The 26500-nt window shown below is 44.4% G+C and overlaps 1 protein-coding gene across 1 annotated transcript in view; it reads right to left on the minus strand.

Annotated features, from left to right (window-relative positions):
• Window positions 1-25: 25 nt before the first annotated feature.
• LOC138957176 (uncharacterized) overlaps window positions 26-26500 on the minus strand; it is a 32055-nt gene continuing 5580 nt past the window's right edge. The window contains exon 3 of the mRNA XM_070328334.1: window positions 26-470. Within this exon, the coding sequence (XP_070184435.1) occupies window positions 64-470 (407 nt within the window). The 3' untranslated portion in view covers window positions 26-63. The remainder of the gene's footprint in view (window positions 471-26500) is intronic.

The following is a 26500-nucleotide window of genomic DNA, read 5'->3' on the forward strand; positions in this document are numbered from 1 at the left end:
GGGGGGGGGGGGGGGGGGGGTTGGGTGAACACATCATCACACCTTTACTTTCACCAGATTATTTCAAAGATCGTAGGAAACAAGGAACCCACTGAAAGAATTACAATTTAAGAACTGATTGTTGTCACTATTAGCCTGCAGCCACACAGACTGACCAGCTGGTACAGACACCAGAGCCTGCAGCGAGGCCGCGTCTATAGACTTAGCACTGCTAATGTGGGTATAAACGTAAAGTTCCGGCTTGCCGTCCACCATCAGACACACATCAATGTCATGACCGGAGCCATGTGCACACAGACTGGCCATAAAACAGTAAGTCCCGTTGTAGGGGGCGGTGAACTTGCCTGTGGCCGGGTTGTAGCCGTTGCCCTGGTTGTTGAGGACGGTGGTGGGGATGAGCACATCCTCGTCAGATGGAGTGGAGTCATTCAGGTATGTGGCGAGGAAACTGACTCGCTTCGTCCTCTCATCTGTGGGAAATATCAACCATTCAACTATTACGATTGAAAATCAACGGCTACAAAATAAAATAACATGTTGGCACACACACACACACACACACACACACACACACCCCCCCCCCCCCCCACACACACACACACACACACACACACACACACATACATACACACACACACACGCACACACTCACACACACACGCGCGCTTGCTTGCTTGCCCTCTCCCCTTTTTTCCAAGCAAATAACCACTAACTCTAAAACAGAAAGAAATGAAACAAAGAGAGAGAGAGAGAATTGAATTGAATTGAAATTTATTTTACGAGGGTAACAGAATAAGCAATGTATACATGCTTTTTTTCATCCGGCCCTCACCCATTGAGGGGTAACAAACAAGAAGAAATAGAAGATAAGTTTAACTATAGTACAAATGACATATTTACCATAATTAACATGTCAAGCAACCAATAAGACATTTTAAGATGCATTGTGATTCTTTAGCAATGCTTGAAAGATTATATATAACAGAGAAATATTTGTTTGTATGTATATAAAAATAAAAAAAAATCTTCATGCATTATAGTAACAGCTATTGTGTTTTCAGTGTTGCAATAGGGTCCGATATTTAGACGAGACAAGTACAATGCCGACGAGACGAAGACGAGTCGCATTATACTTGTTCGAGTCTAAATATGGGACCCTATTGCTACGCTGAAAACACAATAGCGATTATATAGCTGTTATGACCTTGATTTGTTGTTCCAAACTTACAAAATGACAGTTTTTGCGTCGATGCGTTGATATCAGGTTTTGATAGCAGACAAACTTCTTACGCGCATCATGTTCGCGCAGACATGCACACCGCTACACGCTTTCTGACTTTGGAAGAAAAACTGACTCCAAGTGCATTCTATTTCACAACACAGTTGTTGAAACAGCTTTTTATTAGTTTATTTGTATATAACAAACAGAAGTTTAAGGTTTTTAATTTTGAAAAAGGCTAATAATGAAGATAATCAAAACATAACATCAACGGAAAACTTGAAACAACTGAAGAACTATTCACGACTTTTGCTCCATTTTTAGTCTTTTTGACCAAAAGACACTTTTTTTATCAAGGGAGGTAAACATGTATGCACACACCGGTTTCGCTAGAGAACAGCTTTCGCATTCAACCTCACTGGAATGTTGTTACCCGGTCAAATTAAAGTGGTTAACTTATTTAATTAAGGGATACATCTTGACACCTTTTATTGAAAATTAATGCAACTGGAGGTGAAATTTAATAGTTTGCATCCCAAAATTCGATTCCTTCGAAACCGTTTCATCGAGTGGTTACGTCCCTTGAATGAGAAGGGAATTTGTCTGCTACTGACTGAACCTGAGATCAACGCAAGCATTGTCATTTTGCCAGTTTAAAACAAGAAAGTAAGGTCAGAAATGCAATATAAACGCTAGTGTGTTTTTAGCGTAGCAATAAAGTCCGATATTTAGACTCGAACAAGCATAATGCGACTCGTCTTCGACTCGTATGCATTAAACTTGTCTCGTCATGAAGCGATTTTTTCAACCTCAATTAAAATACGTTTTTTAAACGACTTCATGAATGTTAGTACCTGGGGTTGATCATCAATACTTTGAGAGGGGAGGTGGGGTATTTAGTGTGGAGTTACGAGATACGAAAAGCCGAATGCGAAAGCTTGTGTCAGGCAACTGAGCTCACAGTCACACAGGCACACAAAAACGACTGTTCCGTTTTACTCCCCTGTTTGTACTACATCTTTCGACTTTGGGCATTTTGTGGTGTTTAGGGACAGAAAATAATTGGTTTAGTCCTGTTTCATCGGGAAGTTAGCAGAAAAGGGTATGCTATCGACATTTGTAAAGCTGAAAAACATTCCCGAGAAGAATTTCAAGTTGTCAGTGTATGCTGTTGTCGATAGAAACATCGCCGCGTGGTACAGATGGGTAAACCGGAACCATGCGTCTTTGTTATTGACAATATGCTTTTGGATATTAAGAAAAAATGGCCGACTTCCGTAGCATTATGCTTTGATGATCTTTCTTTCTTTATTTGGTGTTTAACGTCGTTTTCAACCATTCAAGGTTATATCGCGACGGCTTTGATGATCGGAAGAGACCATCCAATCACAGCCCCCGAATTCCCCCACGTGTTCATCAGAATAGCTATATATAATCATGTTTTTCAATATAATCAGAGAGTACAGTTATATTTTGCCAGCTGCTTCATAATATTTCTTATAAGTTTTGTAAAAGAAACAGCATGTAATATTCCTTGAATGATGTTTCATGAATTCGTAATTTAATTATATTAGGACCGGCACGGTTGGCCTAGTGGTAAGGCGTCCGCCCCGTGATCGGCAGGTCGTGGGTTCGAACCCCGGCCGGGTCATACCTAAGACTTTAACATTGGCAATCTAGTGGCTGCTCCGCCTGGCGTCCGGCATTATGGGGTTAGTGCTAGGACTGGTTGGTCCGGTGTCAGAATAATGTGACTGGGTGAGACATGACGCCTGTGCTGCGACTTCTGTCTTCTGTGTGGCGCACGTTAAATGTCAAAGCAGCACCGCCCTGATATGGCCCTTCGTGGTCGGCTGGGCGTTAAGCCAAAAAAAAATATATATATATTAGGAATGGCGTTCCACATAACTGCTCCAGAATATCTTCTTCTTCTTCTTGTCGATCACTCAGATGGAAACGCCGGTTCTCCGCGCAAATGTTGCCTTGCGCTGTAGGTCGTCCAGACTGCCATAGATCTTCCCTTGCACCGTGGTCGCCTCCGCCCAGATCTGGCTCCTGAGGCCATCGTGTAGTGGGCAAGTCTGCAGCAGGTGTTCCGTTGTCATGCTGCCTGTTTGACAAGGGCACTGATCTGACTGGCCAATTCTGAACTTGGTGAAAAGGTGGTGGTTCATTCGGTTGTGGCCTGTCCGCAGCGTACAGGTCAATTCTTGGAGTTGGGGTAATTAATTTGTTACATTTTCTATAATGATTGAAATTGAAATTTGAGGCAATGAGTGTAGGTGCATTCCCTGACATAATTCTATACATCATCACACCTTTGTTATATGTGTGGAGAAAAGTGCAGTGCACATACATTTTTTTGTATCTCTTATTTTCCCCATAAGACCCTTGTAAGTGTACAAGAGGAGATACAGTACGAATAGCCCGTGCGTTGAGCAGAGAAAGTAGGTCACTTTAAGCAGACGATTTTTGTGCAGCCGAATTGGAGTTTTGCTCTATTCCTTAGCAAAACTCCGGTACCGAGCGAGTTAATTACTTTCACATGTGTTGCTGAGGCGAGCGTGGCTGGCCCTAGGAGGCTGACTGACCACAGAGGGGCCTTTGTTCTAGCCCCTCCCCCTCCCGCAACTGGACTTTACTCCCCACGTAGCTATAGGAAATGATTAGGGTTGAATATTTTGGGATCTTCTTTGCCCTACCTTTTCTTGTAATGTTTTAATTACAGCGTTTTTGGATACAACACATAACGTCCCTTTTTGTTTTAGGACCATCTTTGTTAAGTTTTACAGTCAGTTTTTATGAAGGTTTACTGAAGAGGGGCGTGTTCTTTTTACCCTCTCTTTCGTTTGCTGATTACTAGGCTTGACGTTTCCTGCTGCTATACTCACAAACGCATACTCTCTCTCTCTCTCCCACTCTCTCTCTCTATTTTATTTTGCCATTCTTTTCCTCGGTATCCCTTTCATTCGTATATTCAATACATGTATTAATTTATTCAGTAGAATGTAGGCGCTATGTTAATCATACATGGTTTTGTGGCAAAACGATCATGCGTGACAAACTTAATTAGCGTCATTGACGACTGGACAGATAGCTTAGATGATGGAGTACCGGTTGACGCTGTGTACCTTGATTTTGCTAAGGCATTCGATTGTGTTCCGCATGTGCGGTTACTGAAAAAACTAGAAGCATATGGTATCCATGGACTTGTCAAAAACTGGATCGGTGATTTTCTAAGTGATAGAAAGCAAAGGGTGAAGGTCAATGGGTCTATGTCAGACTGGAAAGACGTGACAAGTGGAGTGCCCCAGGGCAGTGTGCTGGGCCCGGTTTTATTTGTTATATACATTAACGATCTCCCTGAAGTTGTGAGCAGTCTGTGCAGCATGTACGCTGATGATACAAAAGTGTACCGACAAACCAGAACTTGTGAAGATAGCAAGGAACTCCAGAGGGATTTGGACAGTTTGGTCGACTGGGCAGACAAGTGGCAGATGCGCTTTAATGCAGATACGTGTAAGACATTACAATTGGGTACAAAAAATCAGAAACTTGTGTATAATATGAGAAAACCTGGCAGCGTGGACAGGGTTGATCTGGAAAGCTCAAGTGCAGAAAAGGACCTTGGAGTCAATGTAGACAGTGAATTGAAATTCTCAAAGCACGTGGAAACACAAGTCAACAAAGCAAACAGAATCCTGGGTCTCATTAGACGGTCTTATGAGCATTTGGACGCAGAAACGCTAAGACTTCTCTTTGTTGCACTTGTACGGCCTCATCTGAAGTTTGCAAATGTGGTGTGGAGTCCCCGACTCGAGAAAGATAAAAAATTGATTGAAAGTGTATTAAGAAGAGCCACGAAGTGTATTCCAGGGTTGAAGACCTTGAGTTATGAAGAGCGTTTGAGAGTTTTGAAGGTTCCAAGCATGTGCTATAGGCGTATCCGGGGAGACATGATTGAAGCATACAAATTCGTGCATGGATACTACGATTGCAAGAACCCACTGGAGCTGAATAGCCTTTGTAATACCCGTGGACATCAGTTCAAGCTCAAGAAGAAACAATGCAGAACAGCTCTCCTACAATCTTTCTTCACGAACAGAATCATAGACACGTGGAACTCCTTGGACAAGAATGTGGTAGAAGCGCCGACAATGAACAGTTTCAAAAATCGCTTGGACAATGCACTGACAGATTATATGTATAGCCCAAATTAATGTCAGTATGCCTCTCACTACACCAGCCAAGAAAAAGTTGATAGAATAGGCCACGGTCAAAAGATCGTGTAGGTTACCTAGCCCAAAGTTAGGCTAGGATAGCAACTGATCAAAAGATCAGACAAAGGCTTAACAGCCTAAGTACCAGTCTGATAACATAACATAACAACATAACATGTGGCTAATGCGAATGTATAAAGACGGATGAAACCGGTGTGTGCCGACGTTTTTGTTATGGCAATGGCCGTTGTTGCTTTGAGCACGCAGCGTTTTTGTGGGTTTTTTATGGGCATGGATTTGCCGTTTGATATGAACGTCTAGCGTACGTTTTGTGTATTAAAGAAGAAGTATTTTTGTGTGTAACATAATTGCTCAGTCTTTAAAGACAGAGTGTAACTGGAAGTTTTGCAGTTCGTCTGCGTTTTTGTCTACCTACTAGTGTTTGGTATCTACATATACGTTGTAAGGTTTGTTGTTTAATGACATATGTGTGTACATCATTTTTCAAGTGGGTTTTCTTAATAGAAGAGCTTTTGTGTATATTTGAGGAGTTTAACTTCAGTTGATAAGGAGGCTGGCAGCAGGCTCGGAGCCCTCCACCTCCCCTCCCTTTTGCTCCCGCGCTGCCAGAGCGAGATTCTCATGAGGTCGCAAAGGCCAGCCAGTCCAAACACTTATCCGAAGAAAGACTAAAGCTGCGTACAGACGACGAAAAACACTTTCCGAAGTTAGATGAAAATAATGACAATGTCATAAACAGCGTTTTTAACATGAAAGAGTTAGTTAAATGTATTAAGCGGATTAAAAAAGTGAAAAAGGCAACAGGAGCTGACCCCATCTCATATACATTAATACGCCGCCTTCCACCCTCGTTTTTATAACGACTGCTGGGAAAAACAAGAAATACCAACAGCCTGGAAGGAAGCCCAAGTGATTGGTATTCCCAAACCAAACAAACCCAAATCCCTACCCTACAGTTATCGGCCCATAGCCCTTACCCCTCACCTCGGTAAGGTCTACGAACGATTGGTGAAGGCCAGACTCGACTTTTACCTGGAAAAAAATAATATCATACCAACGTGCCAGGCGGGATTCATGAAAAACCGCTCGTGCCAAGACCACTTTGTTAACGTTGTAGAACGTATGAAAAAAACATTAGCTCACCCAAAAGACACCCTACTAGGCACCTTTTATGACGTAAAGACAGCTTTTGATACTGTGTGGCACGCTAAATTACCAGACAAATTACAACGTCTTGGCATCACAGGCCGCACCCAGCACATTGTTAAGGCCTTTATTTCGAAAAGAACCATCAATGTTAAAGTGGGCTCAGCTATCTCTGAGAAACACGTCCTAGACATGGGTGTGCCACAGGGCTCAACGTCGCCCCGACACTTTTTTCCATCATGTTATATGATATACTAGATGAATACCCGCTTCGCCGGGTAGCCGGCTTCGCCGGGAAGAAGTAGACCCGAATACCCGGCTTCGCCGGGTGAGTGGCGCACCGTACGCCGGCTTCGCCGGGTCCGAACCATGGACCCGCCAAGCTTAGGTTCCTCCCAGATTCGTGGAATGGGAACAGCACGAAAATGATTCAGTGGCCATAATGCCATTCCTGATCATATCATGTCGAGTCCCATCCTTGTCGACGACGCCGAATGTAACCGAGTGCCGAAACACCACAATCACCTTTGGAGGCGAAGTCCACTCAAACAGGATTGAGAAATTTAGAGCTTATCTCTAAGCCCTTTTAACACTGTTATGGCTTCTCAAAGGAAGGCCAGAACATTCAAACACACCAAAGCCGCCAGACCACAACACAAACAGAACTCAACAATCCACAGGTGTTGCCCACACACTCACACACACACACACACACACACACACACACACACACACACACACACACACACACACATCCACACCCACACCCACACCCACACACACACAGAGAAGCCGTATACATATATATCTATGTATAAATATATAGAGATAAAATGACAGTGTATTTTGCGCGTGGCTATAAATTGATTTGACCTTTGCACTTTTACAGTGAGGACAAATTACGGGTGCAAGGCCGGAAAGCGTTCTGGACACTGCAGTGACCTTCTAAAAATAGTAACGGAACGGGAATATCCGAAGCTGCTTCTCATACCGTAGTCGGCCATACGAAGGAAGGGAGATAAACGCTGAAAACACTGGAGAAGATAAGGAAGAGTTACTGGAAATGGATCCAGAAAAAAACCCAAAATCGGTTCAGCGCTGCGCGCTGAGAGCACGTGTTGAAATATCTCATCGACCAGATTGTGTCCGGGGTGTACCTGAATATGGCCAGCAAATTTGAAACAGATCCATCAAGAACCTTGGCCGCGCATCGCGAACAGACAGACAGACAGACACAAGTCGTATATATATATAGAAACACAGTAAACGTGGGCGGGGCTACCGTCCTGCTTTACGCAGACGACCTCGCACTGCTAGACTCCAAAAGACCTAGTAGACAAGGAAAAGTTGGCGTCGATATGACATCATACCAAAATGCAGTAAACAATCTGTGTCAGTATATGGTGGAAAACGGGTTCGAACTCTCACCAGAAAAGACAGTCTTCCTGGTAGTATCCAGAAGAAAGGTCTTTAAGAGGGTGTGCTCCATCAAAATAAATAACCAAGTCATAAAGCCCAGTACAACAGTAAAATTCCTGGGTGTAACCATCCATGATAGACTAATATGGACTCCCCACATTAATAATTTAATACAAAAAGCCTTGAAGGCAATAAATGTAATCAGGTTCCTCAAAAATAAACCGTGGGCAAACAGCCAAAAAAATCTGACGCTGGTGGTGGGAGCCCTTGTCCGTTCGCGTCTCGCCTACGGGCAGGAATCCTTCTTTTCAGCGCCTAAAACCATCCTAAAAAAACTGCAAACAACCGAAGTAAGGGCCTTGAAAATAGCATTAGATGTACCTAGATGGGCCTCTGTGAAAGCTACCTACAGAGAAGTGGGCTGGCTCACCCTCGACGAGGACCGTCATCTGCGGATAACCCAATTTTTATCAGACAGCAACGATCCCCAAATATAGTGTAACACAGACCATAAACGATTTAATCAACGATTATAAAACGAAAACCTTCAACAATCGTTATACCCCTCAACTCCATGAGAAAACCCTTCCAATTAAACATTATGCAGAAAATCTCCTCGACAACATAAACAAGCAGATACAAGACATTGAACTTATCTCGGCCCCAATATACCCGCCGTGGTTATTAGAACCCCCGAACATCATCTCCAAAAGTAAATATAATTTCAAAAAAACCGATCACTTGTTGTATCTGGCCACACTGGCAAAAGAAACAATAAACAAGAAATATAGCCACTTTTTAAAAGTATACACAGACGGGTCGAAGCTGCCAGACGGCAGAGTGGGCTGTGCCTTTGTAATCCCAGAACTAAAAATCGAAAAGTGCTATAAATTAAATAAAGGCATTTCAATTTTCTCAGCAGAACTATATATGCTATCTTTATTGCAGTTTCATTTATTAACGATATGCCAGTCTCACCCGCAGGAGTGGTAATCTGTACAGATTCCAACTCTTCCCTAGAAGCCCTAGAAAATGGGACAAAAAACAGATCAAATATGCAACAAGAAATTTTATTTGTATGCCATCAAGTGATCTTACAAGGCACGGCCCTGGACCTAATATGGATTCCCTCACATACTAACCTAAGAGGAAATGATCTAGCCGACACTGCAGCAAAGAAGGCTGCCTTTTCCTCCTCAACCGAAATTAATATTGGCTACTCCATCTCAGAATACCATAGCTTCCTAAACGCATTTTTACTTACAAAACTAAACAGCACACACAAGAACGACCCCATGAAATACATCAAAGGGGGCTTCTTTCCTAAACTCCCTAAAGACCTATTACGCATTCTAAGAAGGGCCCGTACCAAAGGCCTCAATTGTTCCGTGTTCAAAAGAAACTGCGAGTGTGGCAGCGAAATTACCACAGAGCACACCTTCGTAAAATGTACTTCAAACTTAACCCACTTTGCAACCCTGTATGATTATATGGACAAATATAACCTTATGCCAATTCAACTCTGTCGTGTTTTTCCTTTCGCCACTCTCAGTCCTAAAGGAGACACAACGAGTTGTGTAGGTTCTGTAGATTTATTAACAGCTGGAACAACTGTGACAATATCTCTCAGCACAGTGTAAGAAAGAACAAGTGCAAGACTGGTAAAGAACAACAATACGTGTGCGCAGCCCTACTTATATAGTTAATGGACATACGAGAATATTCGGGAAACATCGACACTAATCTGGATAGATCTACACAGTTCCGTCTGTCCTATGAGCGTCTACGCTTACGTCATGAGTGACTGCGCACTAAATCAAAGTAAATTCCATAATGTTCCATTCGATTCCCGTGGTATCTAGCTATCTCCACAACACCTCCCCACCTAAACTGATGCTACTCCTCAAGCATCAACAGCAAAGTCTCTCTGTGGGTTTGCGTGTTCTCTTTGACCGTCTTGGATTGTCTGGTCCATAATCTGGAACGGATGGAGTACCTTTGGGTTTGGTCTGTCTCCGAGTTTGTGGCACAGTTTCCATGGGGTGATCTGTTACAAGTTCAGAAACAGTGTCCACTTCCTCCCAGGTTCATTGTCTTCCTCAGCGGTGTAGCGTGGCTGTAGCTGTTCCCAGTGTCGTCTCCATACTGGACCATGAGGAATGACCATGACGTTGAAGCAGCGAGTACCCAGAGACTTCTTGACGACTGCTGGTACCCATCGGGGTTGTTTGTCTCGGCGAGGTCCATGGTACAGAGCATACACAGGATCTCCGGCCTTGTACTGTCTGGTTACCTTGACGACAGCTTTCGAGTCTGGAGTCATCTGAGACTTGGATGCTTCCTTGGATTGCTTGCCCTGAGCGATGTGGGCTGGCGAGGGCAGCAGAGTGTCGATCCTTGTCCGTAACTGCCTGGAATTCAAGAGTTCACTCGGAGAGAAACCACAGGATGTCGGCGTTCTCCGGTACTGCATCAAGAACTCTTGAAGAGCACGCTTCGGTGGCAAAGAAGATTTTCTCAGTGCTTGTTTGAATGTCTGCACCAAACGTTCGGCGGCTCCATTGGTAGCAGGATGATATGGTGCCCCTGTCAGGTGCGTGATCCCCCGTTCCTTGCACCAGCTCTGAAATTCTTCAGAAGTGAAGGTCGGCGCGTTGTCAGTGACAAGTGTGTGAGGCAATCCAAAATGAGCAAAATCTTCTTCCAGCAGGTCTAGAGTGGCTCTAGAGGACGTGGATGACGTAGGATGAATGCATGGATACTTGGAGTAAGCATATGTGATCACCAGCCAGTCTCTACCCATGAAGCTGATTGCATGGTCCAGGTGTAAGCGGCTCCACGGCTTTTCTGGTAGCATCCATGGGTGAACTGGAGGCTTGGATGGCTTGTTCTGATGTTCACCGCACGAGTCACATCGTCGAGTAGCCATCTCAATAGCAGCATCAATACCGGGCCAGTAAACAGCAGTTCTTGCCAACTGTTTCATGCGTTCCATGCCGAAGTGTCCGAGATGCAGCAGATCAAGGATCTTGGACTGCAGGCTCTGTGGAATCACCACTCTCGATCCATGGACGAGGCTTCCGTGGCAGATACTGAGAGAGTCCGACAACTTCCGGAACTTGTTGACATCTTCATTGATCTCAGCGTTCTTTGGTGGCCAGCCTTCACGGACGTAGCGCATCACAGTAGATATTACTGGATCTTTTCCTGACTCTTGACGGATGATATTGGCATCCACAGGCTGGACTTAAAGACTGAGAACCTTGATAGCACACACCATGTCCATGTCTTCACCACTTTCCTCCCTGTCGAAGTCGATGTCATCTCCGTATGGCAAGCGACTAAGGGCATCTGCATTGCCATGATCCGCTGTTTTCCGGTACACGATGGTGTAGTTAAACTGGTTCAGCCACAGGGCCCACCGAGCTAGTCTGTTAGCTGCGAGCAGTGGAGTCCCTTTCTTTGGTCCGAACAGTGATGTCAGTGGCTTATGATCTGTCACCAGTATGAACTGACGTCCGTAGAGAAACTGGTAGAACTTCCGCAAGCCAAAGATGATGGCCAGGGCTTCCTTGTGGATTTGGCTGTAGTTCCTTTCTGCAGCCGTGAGAGTCTTGGACACGTTGGCGATCGGGCGCTCGCTTCCATCTGGATAGCGATGAAATAGGACTGCTCCAATTCCAACGTTGGACGCGTCACAAGCTAGTCCCAAAGTCTTGTTTGGATCGAAGTGTACCAGAACTTGATCCGAGTAAAGCACATTTTTCAACTGTTCAAATGCTGCCTGTTCCTCATCTCCCCACTTCCAGGGGTTCGCCTTCTTCGTCAGGCGGTAGAGCGGCTCTGCCATGCTGGCCAAGTTAGGGATGAACTTCCCGTAAAACTGAACTGAGCCCAAGAAAGACTTCAAGCTTGAGACGTCCGTAGGGGCTGGCATTTTCAAAACTGCCTCGACCTTCGATCCTTTAGAGATCCCTTCGGCCGATAAGGTATGTCCAAGGTATTCCACACTGGCTTGTGCGAACTTGCACTTTTCACGACGACATCTGAGTCCGTTGTCGTTCAGACGAGTGAGCAAACGTTCCAGGTTGCTCAGGTGGTCGTTGGCGTCCTTCCCGCTGACTAGTATATCATCTTGGAAGACGGCAACACCAGGTAGATCACAGGTCAGGTTTTCCATGATCTCTTGAAAGAAACCAGGTGCTGACTTTATCCCGAAAGGAAGTCGTTGCTGCAGGAGTACCCCACGGTAAGTGCTGAGGGCTAGCCTGCGTTGACTCTCTGGTGCCAGCTTGATCTGGTTGTAGGCATCAGCAAGATCGATCTTGGTGTATCCGAATCCACCTTCTAGCTTCTGCATCAGTTCCTCTGGGAGTGGCATTGGATGACGGTGATCTTCAAGCTGATCATTGATGCCCACTGAGTAGTCACCACAGATCCGTAGCTTGGGCTTCAGGGTGCCCGAGGTTTGTGCCTTACGAATTGGTACCACTGGCGTTCCGTATTCGTTGAACTGGACTGGCTTCCAGACTCCTTTGGCGATGCCTTCTTCGTAGCCTTTGGCGAGGTCATCACGAAGAGCGAAAGGTACCGGACGTGCCTTGTGAAAAACCGGCTTCGCATCAGACTTGAACTTCACGTCCAGTTCGAAGTCCTTGAGACATCCCAATTCTTGTTTGAAGAGATTTGGGAATTTATCAGACAGTCTGCGACAATCTCGCTGCAGGGCAGCATAAGGCGCGTTGGAGGTCGCTGGATGCGTAGGTTTTGCACCCTCACTCTTAGCGTGACTCTCTATGCTCCTCAGTCCTAGAGCATTGTCCACAGAAATTCCCAGAGTCTGGATTGCGTTGCGTTCTAGCAGATTCAGATGAGGGATCTTGGTGACGATGTACGGAATTGAGCTTTGCTTGCCAGTCACTGGATCCTTGGTTTGGCCCATGAAAGTTCCCAGCACGGGCAGGTCGTGCTTGCTGGCAGACTCGTAACGATGTGTGACGTCATCCAGCTTCGGTTTTCCTAGTTGTCCAACCTAGGAGTATCTTGGGGAACTTCAACGAGGATCGCGTTGACAAGCTCTGCTTTCGTGACTCTCTTCACGGAAGCCTGGGAATGTCGTTTCCGATTCTGATGTTGCTTTTTTCTACAGACAGCTTCCAAATGTCCTGTGACGTCACAGTATCGGCATTTGGCTTCTTTGTAGGGGCAGTCTGTTGCTTTGTGGGCCTTTCCACATCGGTAGCACTTCCTGTCTGTGGAATTAGACTGCTTGTGGTTTTTTCGTGGACCCGTAGTCTTGTTCTGGTGGACCTTGTTGACTGGCATGGTCTTGGAACCGTAGACAGTTTCCTTGGCAACCTTCGCTGCGTCTTCAGTCTCAATCGCGACTTGGACAGCACGTGCGAAATCCAGCTCTGTGTCCTTGATCTTGAATAGAGCCTTTAAGACAGCCTCATTGTTGACAGAACATATGAATCTCTGTCTCAGAGCTTCGTCTTGTGGGTTTTTGATCGAAGGAAAGTCACAGGTAGCGGCGTCTTGGCGTATGCGCGCTGCTAACTCCTGGAGAGTTTCGCCTGGCTTCCGTTTCATGTCACTCCAGAACTTGAAACGTTCCTGCACTAAGAAGAGTTTCGGGTCGAACTGTTCTTTCATGAATTTGACAATTTCGTCCATTGTCAAACTGTTGATGTCCTTGGGCGGATTGTTTGTAGACCGTAGCAGTCTGATTCGTCAAGAAAACTTGAGCCTTGCGCTGCTCCGGCACGGAGTTGGCGACCACAAACGTGCAAAATCTTGACCAGTAGTCAGGCCACAGTTCCGATGTTGCATCAAACGCAACAAAAGATGGGATTGCAGCTGCCTGTGTAGTAATGGGAAAACGTAGATTCGAAGCACTCGGATCGTCGTAGCTTTCCTCCCTGGCAGGAGCTGCGGCACCACTGAACGCTTTCATCATCATCTCCATCTGGTGCATTTGTTGCTCCATATCTTCTTTGTGCTGGCGTTGCTGTTGCTCCATCTGCTCCTTTAGAAGCGTTATCAGCTGCTCTGTTTCCGTCATTTTGCAGTAATAAGTCACTCCGAATAGACAAGGGAAATAACTGTCGGCGACGCCAGTTGTCGTGTTTTTTCTTTCAACACTCTCAGTCCTAAAGGAGACACAACGAGTTGTGTAGGTTCTGTAGATTTATTAACAGCTGGAACAACGGTGACAATATCTCTCAGCACAGTGTAAGAAAGAACAAGTGCAAGACTGGTAACGAACAACAATACGTGTGCGCAGCCCTACTTATATAGTTAATGGACATACGAGAATATTCGGGAAACATCGACACTAATCTGGTTAGATCTACACAGTTCCGTCTGTCCTATGAGCGTCTACGCTTACGTCATGAGTGACTGCGCACTAAATCAAAGTAAGTTCCATAACGTTCTTTATCCTTCCATTCGATTCCCGTGGTATCTAGCGATCTCCACAACAAACTCTTTAACCCGGCGATAAACACGGCCTCGACCATGTCTCGTTCTTCACAAAAGCAATCTACAACTCTGACATATCCTGTTGTTTTTAAAACTAAAACGATATTGGGGACACACAGCTCGCAGGGAGCGAAGGGCATTGCCCCACCTCACGGGCGTGTGTGTGTGTTTTCGTTCCTCTTCCTATTGTTGTTGGCACTCGAGTAACAGGGAGCGAAGGGCAGTGCCCCACCTAGTGATCGAGTGCCACAACCCAGACTTTTCCCTTAATGTATATAGGTTTTAAACTCCTGCTTCCGGATTACACAATAAACATAAAAACATGATTATATACACGAGAGGATAGCTGTTTTCTCTCTCAGTTAATACTGCTAATATACCGTCGCCTCCCCTGCGACTATTGTAGTGGCAGGGAGGTCGACGGACAATGCAGATAGATCTGTTAATCTTACCATTTTATCCTATTTATAATAAACAAATGCCGTATAGCAACTCATGCGTGCGTAAATAAAATGATGTGTCCAAATGTTACTACCCTATAGAAGATCAGTATCACGTGTTTGCGCATGTCCTTTATATTTTTCTCACAATGTTGTCACTTTTAAACCTTTTGGTTTAAGCGTGTTTATTCAAATTCTCATTCACGTTTCAAACAGTAATAACATTAAGAACATTAACAAGCAGATTGCTTATGGACACGTTCTTGAAATTATAATCAATACACATTCAGATAGCAAAACATGGCGAACAAGTGATAGCTTCAAAACACAATATCTTAATAATCTTTAATTATATTTTATACAAATAGGGTAAAGAGAGAGAGAGAGAGAGAGAGAGAGAGAGAGAGAGAGAGAGAGAGATAGAGAGAGAAAGAGAGAGAGAGAGAGAGAGAGAGAGAGAGAGAGAGAGAGAGAGAGAGAGAGAGAGAGAGAGAGAGAGAGAGAAACATTGAAACATTGAAACATTGAACTTTATTACAGGAAAGATAGCATTAGGTCCGTAGGACCTTTCTTACAGCTAGTCCTGATCTAAGCAAAATGGTTATAATCGAAATGGGAATACATAGGAACAAACTTTTTATGATGAAACGCAGACACACGCAATAATAGTAATATAAGAATAAGATCATTTTTTATCGACATGTGATATACAGATATACAACCATACATTATCAGAACACACACACACACATATATATACACGCACACGCACACACACACAGAAGATCAACTAACTTATAAGGCAAGCCAACATAACACGACACACTAACCAAATAAAGGATCAGGTAGCAAAGTTAAAAAAATAAAAAAAATAAAAATAAAAAAACCCGTTCATGACCTAATATATACCATCTTAGATTATGAAGGAATCACCATGCCAATATAAAATGCAGTAATACTATCTTAGATACTAGAAGGAGTAATACACGAGAATGTATTCTTATCACACCAAGTTGACGCAAGACACATACATGCACATTTTCAGAAGGATAAAAGGCACACATACGTTTGAGCAACCAGGCACATTACATTAAAGTGATGTTTGAATGTATTTTTGCAGATGTGTTTTGAATGTTTTAAGGTTACTGGTCGATTTTAAGCATGTAGGTAGGGAGTTCCAGACATAAGCTCCCGAGTATGAAAGACTAGTTTTAAATATGTCAATGCGTGGCTTCGGGCAGGCCAGATTATGCTTGAAAGTGGAATACCGAGAAGGTGTTGATTGAAACAAGTGAGTTAGATATTCGGGTGCTTGGTCATGTAGGATCTTGTGCATGAAAACTGATTTATTAAATAAAAGCTGTTGTTTAAGTTGAGGTATATTGAGGGCTGTCAGTTTTGCGTCAGTAGTTAGTGATGGGTCAGGCAGAATGAGTTTAGCTGACCTACGATGACGAGAATTTATAGTTTTGAATAATGCATCACTACAGCCATCCCAGATGACAGAGGCATAATCAATGTGAGGTTTGATGTGGGCGTTGTAGAACATTTTTCGGGCGTCTAAAGTTATGACTGACTGAAGTTTTGAAAGTAGGAATAAATTTCTTGAAACGCGTTTACACAGATGTTCAATGTGGGAATGCCACCTAAGCTTATCATCGATAATCACGCCTAGCAGTTTGTGTTCGCTAACATTTTCTATTGAGTTTCCGTTGATGGTGAGATCTAGTGAGAGGGGGGACAACTGATGCTTCTGGCGCGTTGTAATTACCATTGATTTAGATTTCAGAGGGTTTAGGACCATGTTGTTTTCAGAGCACCATTGTGAGATGTCTCTAAGGGTGTGCTGAAGAGATTGTTGAATATTTTCAAGACGTCTATTTTGTGTCCGTAGTGTTGTGTCATCAGCGAGCATGTGGCATTCTACTGAGTTGTCAGAGAAGTGAAGTGGAAGGTCATTAACGTAAATACAGAAAAGAATAGGACCTAAGACAGAGCCCTGGGGTACTCCATATAACACGGACTCCTCTCTTGAGTACGCACCATGTACATAGACTTGTTGCGATCGGTTTTCAAGGAAAGACTGAAAGAAAGACAGAGAGTCAGATCCATTGAGATATAGTGATAATTTGTTGAGGAGAATTTTATGATCAACGAGGTCAAAGGCCTTAGAAAAATCTAAGTATACGACCCCAGAGAGCTGGGAGGAATTTATGGCTGACAGACATTTGTCTGTCAAAAGCGAGAGCGCAGTAGAACATGAGTGGTTACTGCGGAAACCAGACTGCAAGGGGTGGAAAAGGGCCAAACGGTCCATGTATTTTGTGAGATTAATGTGAATATGTCTTTCAAGAAGCTTTGATAGTACTGAGAGTAAGGAAATAGGGCGGTAGTTGCTAATATCAGAAGTGTTTTTGGATTTGGGGAGAGGAATAACTTTAGCTTTCTTTAGTGCTTGCGGAAAGGTGTTGCGCTGTATGCAGAGATTAAAGATATATGTGAGAGAGTCAACTGTGTAAGGAAGGGAGAGTTTTAATAAGTGGTTGCTGATTTCATCAGGTCCTGAAGATTTTTTGTTCTGAAGTTGTGAAATCAGTCGTCCTAATTCGTGCACTGCAATGGGTGGGATTTGAAAGGGTGCTTTATTCGCCGTCTTTTGTTTGCAGTAGAGGGATAGATTGTCAGAGTTGTTGGGAGAGGCATTGTCAGGGTTGCTAAGAGAGGTAGCTACAGACGAAAAGTGAGAGTTAAAGATGTCTGGCGTTAAGTGACGGGGGATCTGGGTGGAGTTAGAGGTGGAACCTCTGATGAGTGAATTTAGTGCACGCCAGATCTGCGAGATATCCCGGTTATTCTCAACGAGTTTATTAAAGTAAGCTTTCTTTGAGTCACGAACCATGTTTTTAACCTATTTCTAGCTGTTTTATAATCTTGGAACTGTTTAGCTTTTTTTAACAGGTCACGCTGATCCATGGCTTCAGTTATTTTATTGGACATCCAGGGTGGAAGTTTAGGATGTTTTACTCTCATTTTCTTTATAGGTGCGTGCTTGTTTATTATAGGTAGTAGGGTGTCATACCAACATTCTAATGCTTGATCAGGGACCGTGTGGTTGAAAACTTGGTCAAATCGTGCTACGTTGAGATCGGACAGGAAGGAATCACGATCAAAATTTTTAAAGGATCGAAAAGATATGACTGTGTGACCTTTATGATTTGATTTTGGCATTTTAGTGGTTTTAGTACAGAATATTGGAGAATGATCACTAATGCTAAGATCTGCGAGTGAAGCATTTAGTACTGAGGAGTGGTTGTTTGAGTAGATGTGATCAAGCAAAGTAGATGAAGTTTCTGTGACTCTAGTAGGTAAAGTTATAAGCTGCTTGAAACCTAGTGATGATACAATCCCATCCCATCGAGGCTGAGGTTTTAATAAGTCAATATTAAATTCCCCGAGTAACAGGATGTCTGCGTGAGGTTTACATTTATACACTGTATCTATCATCTCGATAAGGTCATCGTACCAGTCACCAATGGCAGAAGGGTTTCTGTAAAGAAAACAAACAAGAGTAGAAGGGGCTGTTTCCTTTAGTTTAAACTCTAGCCACATGCATTCAATGTCTTTGTGTTCTAAGTCAGGTCTTCTACGCGTGTATTGAACAATGGAAGAGTGAATGTAAGCAGCGATGCCATTTTCACCCGTACGACGGGAATCACGACGTATGACGTCATACTCAGGGATACGGATGCGGGTATCGGGGATGCTGTCGTGTAAGCGTGATTCGGTGATGCCGTATAAGTGGTACACGGGGGTTGCGCTGTGTAGAAAATTGCATATGTCTTGTACTTTGGCATCTAGATGGTAAACATTTAAATGACCAACATGCAGCATTATCAAACACAAGAAGAAGGAATACACGAAAACTTCAAACAAAGAATTAAAGCAAATAAGCAAGAACAACTCAAGAAATACGGCAGCAGCTAATTAAAATCACTAGCAATGGCTGTCGGTAAAAACATAATAAAACATTCAGCGTGCAAGTGTAACTAATAAAGGCACTTTGATCGCTATGGTCACACGGTCACACGGGTCCGACCAAGTCAATTAAAACACAATGGTCACTCAAAGTCAGTGGGTCCGATCAAGTCAAAATAAAACACAATGGTTACCATCAGTGTTCACGAGGAGAACTGAATTACCATGTAATATAGTCCATTGTGGAGTTCAAAATAGATACCGGTAAGCACATGAGGCAGACGAGCATTATCCTTAAAATAAGTTCACTCCAGAAATTAAACTTGCGATTTTCACGAAGGAAGACAATTTAGTCACTAGGAATTACGCACGGCCAAGGTACGTACGAACAGACACACATTCATGATGAACTGCTATTTCGTAAACACTCATACATAGACACACATAAACACACACACACGCACACACATACACGCACACACACCCACAATTAACATAACGCTTGTGCCCTCAGTAAGGACATCAGCATGGGAAGGAGAGCGGGACCATTGAATGACGGATGGGGAGGAGTGGGGTAATAATCTCTTCTGGGTGGAGACTGGGCAATGGGGTAACCAGCAGAGATCGGCCAATCAGGCTGATTGCGGGCGGACTGGAGACGGTCACGTGGATTGGAAGAGCCCCGCTGTGGCGATGGCTGGAGGCGGTTGACCTGATTGGGGCGAGAGGACCAGGTAGAGTGGTTACCGGGGAGGAGCTGGTCACGTAGGTAGGGAGGGTTGACCTGAGTGGGGCGAGAAGACCAGGCAGAGTGGTTGCCGGGGAGGAGATGGTCACGTGGGTTGGGAGGGTTGACCTGGTTGGGGTGAGAGGACCAGGCCGAGCGGTCTCTGGGAGGACCGGCTGATCGGCCAGGCGAGTCTGTACTGCCCAGCGGGACACTTGTTGGGGTGGGGAGTAGAGGGTTACCACGCTTGGGACGGCTATCGTGTACTGCTTGAGCATAGGAAGGTCGGACTGGGGAGTTGTTGTTATGGAGACCGGAGGGCTGGCCAGACCTGTCATTACGGTCGGTGGTGTGAGGAGAAGGAATAGCAGCCTGGATGTTCATGGTCAACTTTGCCAGACCATGGGGAGTACTGGGGTGAAGATTGTCGTGGTACAACGCCTTTTTAGGCAGGTCCTTGGCAGTGCGGAAGGTGCAGGTGTTGTCGATGAGAACAACGCCCTCACTCTCACACATCTCCGCAAGATGCATGTTGGATTCGACCACTGTTTTGCACAGGGAATCACTCTTGCGGAGAGGGGGGAGAATGGAGGAAAAGGCTAGGCGGGCGTTGGGAAAAACTTTTCTAAGCCACTTTTTTAGTTCCAACCACCTGCTGCCGGTGACAACGTCGGGGAGGCAGGTGTTCACGCCTACGTGGACTACGATCTGCTGCACTTCTTTGTTGACTGGGATGTAGCGCAGCCAGTGCAGCAGATCGTCGACCGTGATGCCCGACACGCTGATCTTCTGGCCCTGGTTGTATGGGAACACTAGGTCAGGCCGAATGAAGCGGTACACTGAGTCTCCTAGCAGGACATGGGTTTTTCCGGTCTGAACCCGCGCGTCAGACAGCTCAGTACGGGGGTCACGGGTGGAGCTGGCTTCACCTGGGTTATCTGTTGGGCTTTGAGGGGAACGATTTGCGGGTGATGAGAGAGAGTGACTAGAGTGCGCATGGGGTGAGAGAGGTTGGGCTGGGGGCGGTGGGGGTGAGTTCAAGAGTGGGGGATGGGCGGTCTGACTGGCCACTGTGTTCCCTTGTTTAGCAGCACCAGCAGTTGACTTGTTGAGTTTCTTATGCAGATCAGAGATCTGCGACTGTAAGTCTTTGTTTTTTTACTTCAGGCTTTTGTTGTCACTTTCGACTGCCTCGACCCTACTGGTTAGGGACCGGACAGTTTCCTCGAGCTTGGTGCATTTTGTCTTGAAGTGAAGTTTTAAAGAATTGGTCACTTGGGCTTTCGCGTCCTCCAGCAGGCCAACGATAGTGTTGTTAGACTGTGCTTGGTGAGCTTGCAGACTGCCGACGCTGCGGTGTAGGGTCTTTAGGCCCTGCTTGGCCTGGGACAGCGTCAGCGGACTGGAACGTGGCGCGGCTCTGACAGCGCGGCGATGTTTGCGACGAGCGGGAGAAGGGGCGTAGGCATGACCGGACTCGAGGTCAGACCACTCCTCGTCGTCACCGCTACACTCCGAGTCACGGGCAGGAGGGTCAGTGACGTCACTGACTGGCAGGGGGGAGAGGGAGCCAGCAGATGAGGAGGCAGGGGCACTAGCGGTGGGAGCGAGTGTGGAAGTAGTAGTGATGTTGGGAGGGGTGTGTGTGGAAGTAGTAGCGACGTGGGTGGCTGGGGTAAGGATGATGGTGGTGGATATGGGGGGGAAGGATAGAGTGACAGTAGGGGGCGTGAAAGATGATGGGGTGGTTGAGGCAGGTGGGGAAGATGGGGTGGGAGAGATAGGACTGGGTTGCACCGTGCTATCTAACTCCCGATCTGTGCTGATAGGCGCAGAGCCGTAAATCTGGACAGGCAGGGGAGGCGTGTCAGGGCTGACCGGCACTTCCTGCTCAGTGGCTCTGGAACGCAGGCGCTCAGAGCGACGACTCATGGAATCCGAAGGAGGTTTAGTTGACGTAGATTTGGGAGCCGGAAGTGCCAGCATGAACGACGAGCGACGGGTGTCGTCGGATGAGAGCTCAGTTGGTGCAGATGGGGGCGGGGCCAGAAGCGCTGTTAGTGTGGATGGTTGTCTGAGCAGCGGGTTGTCGGTGGTGCTGTCGAACAGGGCGCTGAGGCAGGCGATAAGAGAGAGAGAGAGAGAGAGAGAGAGAGAGAGAGAGAGAGAGAGAGAGAGAGAGAGAGAGAGAGAGAGAGAGAGAGAGAGGGAGAGAGAGAATACCTGGCTACATCAATTGCACAGTTGATATAATATCAGCCGAAGCGATTAGTTAACATAACATAGTCTTGTACAACAGAGAATATTTTCGTGTTCAAAGATATAGTTAAATCAGTATTTCCAAACAAGAGTGTTTTGCAGTCTAGAACGTGTGTTGGCAGACAATTGAATAAAATGGTTCTATGTTCTTTAAATTTTGGACAGTGTAACAAGAAATGTTCAGAATCTTCCGGGCATGCTCCACACGTACATTCTAAATTATCAGAGAGGTGTCGGTTAACTAAGTCTTGTTGCAAATCGCTCATGTTTAATCTCAACCTGCTGTGAAGTGCCTGTCCCTGGCGGTTGCCTACATAATAATACTGTGGAACAACAACATCTCCATCGGTCAAATACCTTTTAGATTCACCAACTGACTGCGTTTATTTTCTGGAAGATTATTCCACAAAGCTGTCGTTGAAGGAAAAAATGAAAATGTATATCACTCACTTCTGCACAATGGAAACTTACGTTCAAGAGGGCGTCGTCTGTGGTAAGGATTTACATCGGAAACCAGGACCGGCAGTTTGGAATATACATATTCTGGGGTTAAACGATTTACAATTTTATAATACAGCAAAAGTTTATGACGACGTCGCCTTTCTTTCAGGGGCACAAAACCCGATTCGTTATACAGTTTTTGGTGGCTTGTGCCACGTACTGCACCTACAATGATTCGGATTGCATCGAGATGCAATGTCTCCAACTCGTCTGCCAAACACTGTGTACAGTTATCCCAGATAACGTCCGCATAATCAAACAATGGTAACATAAAGGATTTATATATAACTTCAAGTGATTTTCTGTTTAAACGATGCTTGAATAAACCAAAACACGCAATTGACTTTCTACATTTAGCAATTAGACTGTTTATGTGGGAATCCCATTTACAATTACCTTGTAGAATGACGCCAAGGTGCTTGTGATTGTCAACATCAACTAAGTGTGCATCTTCGAAATACAATGGTGGAAGTAAAACATTTTGTTGCCTACAAATGTCCAACAATTCTGTCATTTGACAATTAAAAGTGACTTTCCATTTAGAAGCCCATGTGCGAATTTTATCCAAATCAGAATTCAAAATCTCTGCTCGTACATCATCGTTATCTAAACTTAAATACATACTCGTATCGTATGCAAAGAGTTTCAACACTGATTCAAGACCAACACCAATATCGTTAATATAAATGAGAAATAAAAGAGGTCCTAAGACAGAACCCTGAGGGACACCAGCAGAAGGGGTAGCATAACTTGATTTGGTTCCTTTCAGTACTACTGCTTGCCTGCGATCGCTCAAGTAATGTTCAAACCAAACAAGCAAGGGACCTCTTATACCTATCGCCTCAAGCTTGTGGAGCAGACCGCGATGCCAGACTTTATCAAAAGCTTTGGATACATCAAAAAATATTGCCTGTGACATAATGTTTTTATCAAGTGCAACACAAAAATCATCATATATACTCAATAGTTGATAAACAGTCGAATCACCAGCAATAAAACCAGATTGGCAGTGTGTAATCAAATCATAACTTTTCAAGTAACCAAACACACGGATTTGTATACATTTTTCAAGCACCTTCCCAATACAACTCAGCAAAGAGATTGGACGGTAGTTGAAACAAGCACTCCTATCGCCTTTCTTAAAAATGGGCGTAATGTGAGGAGTTTTCCAGACAACTGGAAAAACACCCTCAGACAAGGATCTGTTAAAGAGAACTGTGAGCGGTGAAACGATAACAGGTAATCCTTTTAACAGGTGGTCCTGAGTTTTATCTGTTTTAACGAAACTAAAATTGAATTAAAATTCATGTTTTTAATGGCGCTTCCCCAAGGAAGTCAACGCATATAAAAGAAAAATTATTAATATTCCTCTTACAAGGATCTTAACGTATATTTCTTATTGCCCCGCCCCCCTCCCTTATTCATGGAGAGCGGGGCCAGGGTCCTATCACGGTCGGGCTTGCTTGGTCTTGCCCTCTTCTTTCCCTCCTTTTTATTTAATTTTTTTAATTTTTATTTATTTTTTATTTTTTTTAGCGTATCGTCAACGCATGTCCCTAAAAGGAAAATTTCCCGTGAGGACGTTAAGGACCCCCTAGATTCATTCAGGTCGGGAGACGTGTGAGAGAGTAGGATGCCTAATAAGTGCCTGAAGCATGCGTCTCCCCTGTTTCAGAGTCAGGGTCATCAAAACTACCACTTGGAGAGATACACTGAGTTGGGCAAAAGGTGCGAGAACCTATGCCAACTGCTTGGTGCCTCTCCCTGGTTGATGATGATGATAATTAGTTTTAACGTCCTCTTAGAACCATTTGGCCTATCTTGGGACAGGTAGAGTTAATATGCTTTATGTGGGGACAAGACACTGGACAAACATGCAAACAGAGAACACATATGATCGTGTTATATATCTGGAGGTCTGTTGTTGCGATATTTCGAAATGGGGATGGAAGTAATGATTGTGTACGCGGAATGTGGTTGGACTGGAGCGGTTTTGTAGGCTTATTTGCTTTTTATGTATGTAGGATATGTTTATATGTGTGGCTGAATAAGTTATAAAAATTAAAAAAAAAAAATCTCAATTAATTTTTAGCCAAAGGAAAATATTGAAGCAACTTGCTAAAAAAATATATGAGAATGGGGAACTTAAGTTCAGGTAGGAGGGCAGTATGTGCTTAAGCCTTGTTTGATCAATTGAGTAGAGCTATGCTTTGTGTTTTAGACGCTTTAGTTGTTGGGCGTGGGAGGGGAGGGGGGGGGGTAAGGGGTCGGTGGGAGAGAGGATTGAGGGGTGGGAAGGAGGAAAGGGGATGAGGTTTTCAGAACAGATGTCCTATTTCAGCCTTATATATTGAGAGACACAGGGTGTATGCTGGCTTCCATTGAAGCGTGCAATGTTTATCTAAAAACTCATGGGGTTTCAGTTTGTGTTCGTTGACAAGGGTGTGTAGGTTGCGGAAATCTTGTTGGAGTGATTGGCCGCGGTCTAAGAGGTGTAAAAAAGATAGCAACTGTCCACATTCACAGAGACGGGGAAAGAACTTGTAAGCGCATCCATCCGTGCGAATTCTGCGAAGTATTTTAAGGAGGGGGTTGGGGAGTGTAGGCCTGTTTTGTTTTGTTTGTCGGGGCAGAATAAGCCAACCATGGGCATTGCCGTCTGTTTTTAATTCTGTTTCCCAGTGACACCAGGCAACTTTGGCCATTTTGTGTTTTGCTTCCGTCTTTGTTAATTTTAGGTCATGAAATGCTGCTTGATCTGTGACAGCCTCTTTTGCTGCTCTGTCAGCCATATCATTGCCTCTGATCCCTGTGTGTGAGGGGATGTACATAAGGGTCAGTTCTGTCCCAGAGGCAATGATCTGGTGACCTCTCCCTGGGGATACATTAAACTGGGTACAAGGTGCTCGAGCCTAGGCCTATGTTTGATGCCTCTCCAGAGTTGCGTGTGGCTTTCGATACGCAGCTACAATCCCACTCGGTTTCCACAAGGCTAATTAGAGTAGTCCGCGCTACTCTAAGGTTACCAACAAGCAGTGATTGAGCGGCGTCGCTCGATTTTGTCCAGGCCCCGAACCCCTGCCCGATTTTTCCTGCAGATTAGGACTTAGGTTTTGTTTTTGGAGAGTAAGTTAGGTTGCCAGGGCACCTATGGGTCATGCCCAATTTTTCAGCAGTTTAAGAATTTAGATTTTATAGAAGAAGAGACTGTATTTAAAGGTCCTTGTCTACATTTTTATACCGAAATCGCCATTTGACCATTAAAATGCAGAGTCTATTATCTACAAATATCAACATTACACCCCCTTTCGATCAGGAAAGACGAAGCCAGTGTAGCCGTTTGAAAATTCATTGTAGTATTCCGGCGTAGTACTCATAGTAGGATATCCTTATTTGGAAAATGCCACGCGCAAAACTCCTCTCAAATCCCGTGCATTTCGTTTAAAAAAAAGCGTGGACAGCGCTCCAGTGTCAAACTATTGTTGCACTTTTTTGGGCGTGGCTATAAGCATAGTGACATGAATTTGATTGGTCAGTATTTTTAGGCAAAGCACATGTTCTCAGCAAACAGAAAACAAAATATTGGAAGCGTGAGTCACGCTACCCAAAAATAAAATCTTTTGTTACATATATTTTTTTCTATAACTTTTTCCCCATAGTTCATTCATCATCTGACATAACTTTTTAGCAAAATCTAACCATAAGATTTAAAAAAAAAAAAAGCAAAAATGTAGACGACCACCTTTAAAGCCAACCTAGATTCTTTATAGATATATTTTCCATGGAAGAACCCACGTATGTTTATGATTGTTGTTTTGGACTGAATACAATTTGAAATCCTATTATACTCTTGTTGATTTTGCATTTTGTTCGTCTGTTCGTCTGGTGCGTGTGGTTTGAATGCCGTCCTGACAAATGTCTTTTAAAACCGCATGCACGGTAACATCTTAGACACAGACAGTTATTTCCGCGAAGCTACTACCGCTCGGCTTTACATATGCAAATCTATCTTTGATAGGAAGAATTTGCAATCGTTTATAATCAGTCATGGAAAGAGATGTATTTTTTTAAAATAATTAATTTAACAGCT

This window comes from Littorina saxatilis, unplaced genomic scaffold (genome assembly GCF_037325665.1).
Source record: "Littorina saxatilis isolate snail1 unplaced genomic scaffold, US_GU_Lsax_2.0 scaffold_1276, whole genome shotgun sequence".
NCBI classification, from domain to species: domain Eukaryota; kingdom Metazoa; phylum Mollusca; class Gastropoda; order Littorinimorpha; family Littorinidae; genus Littorina; species Littorina saxatilis.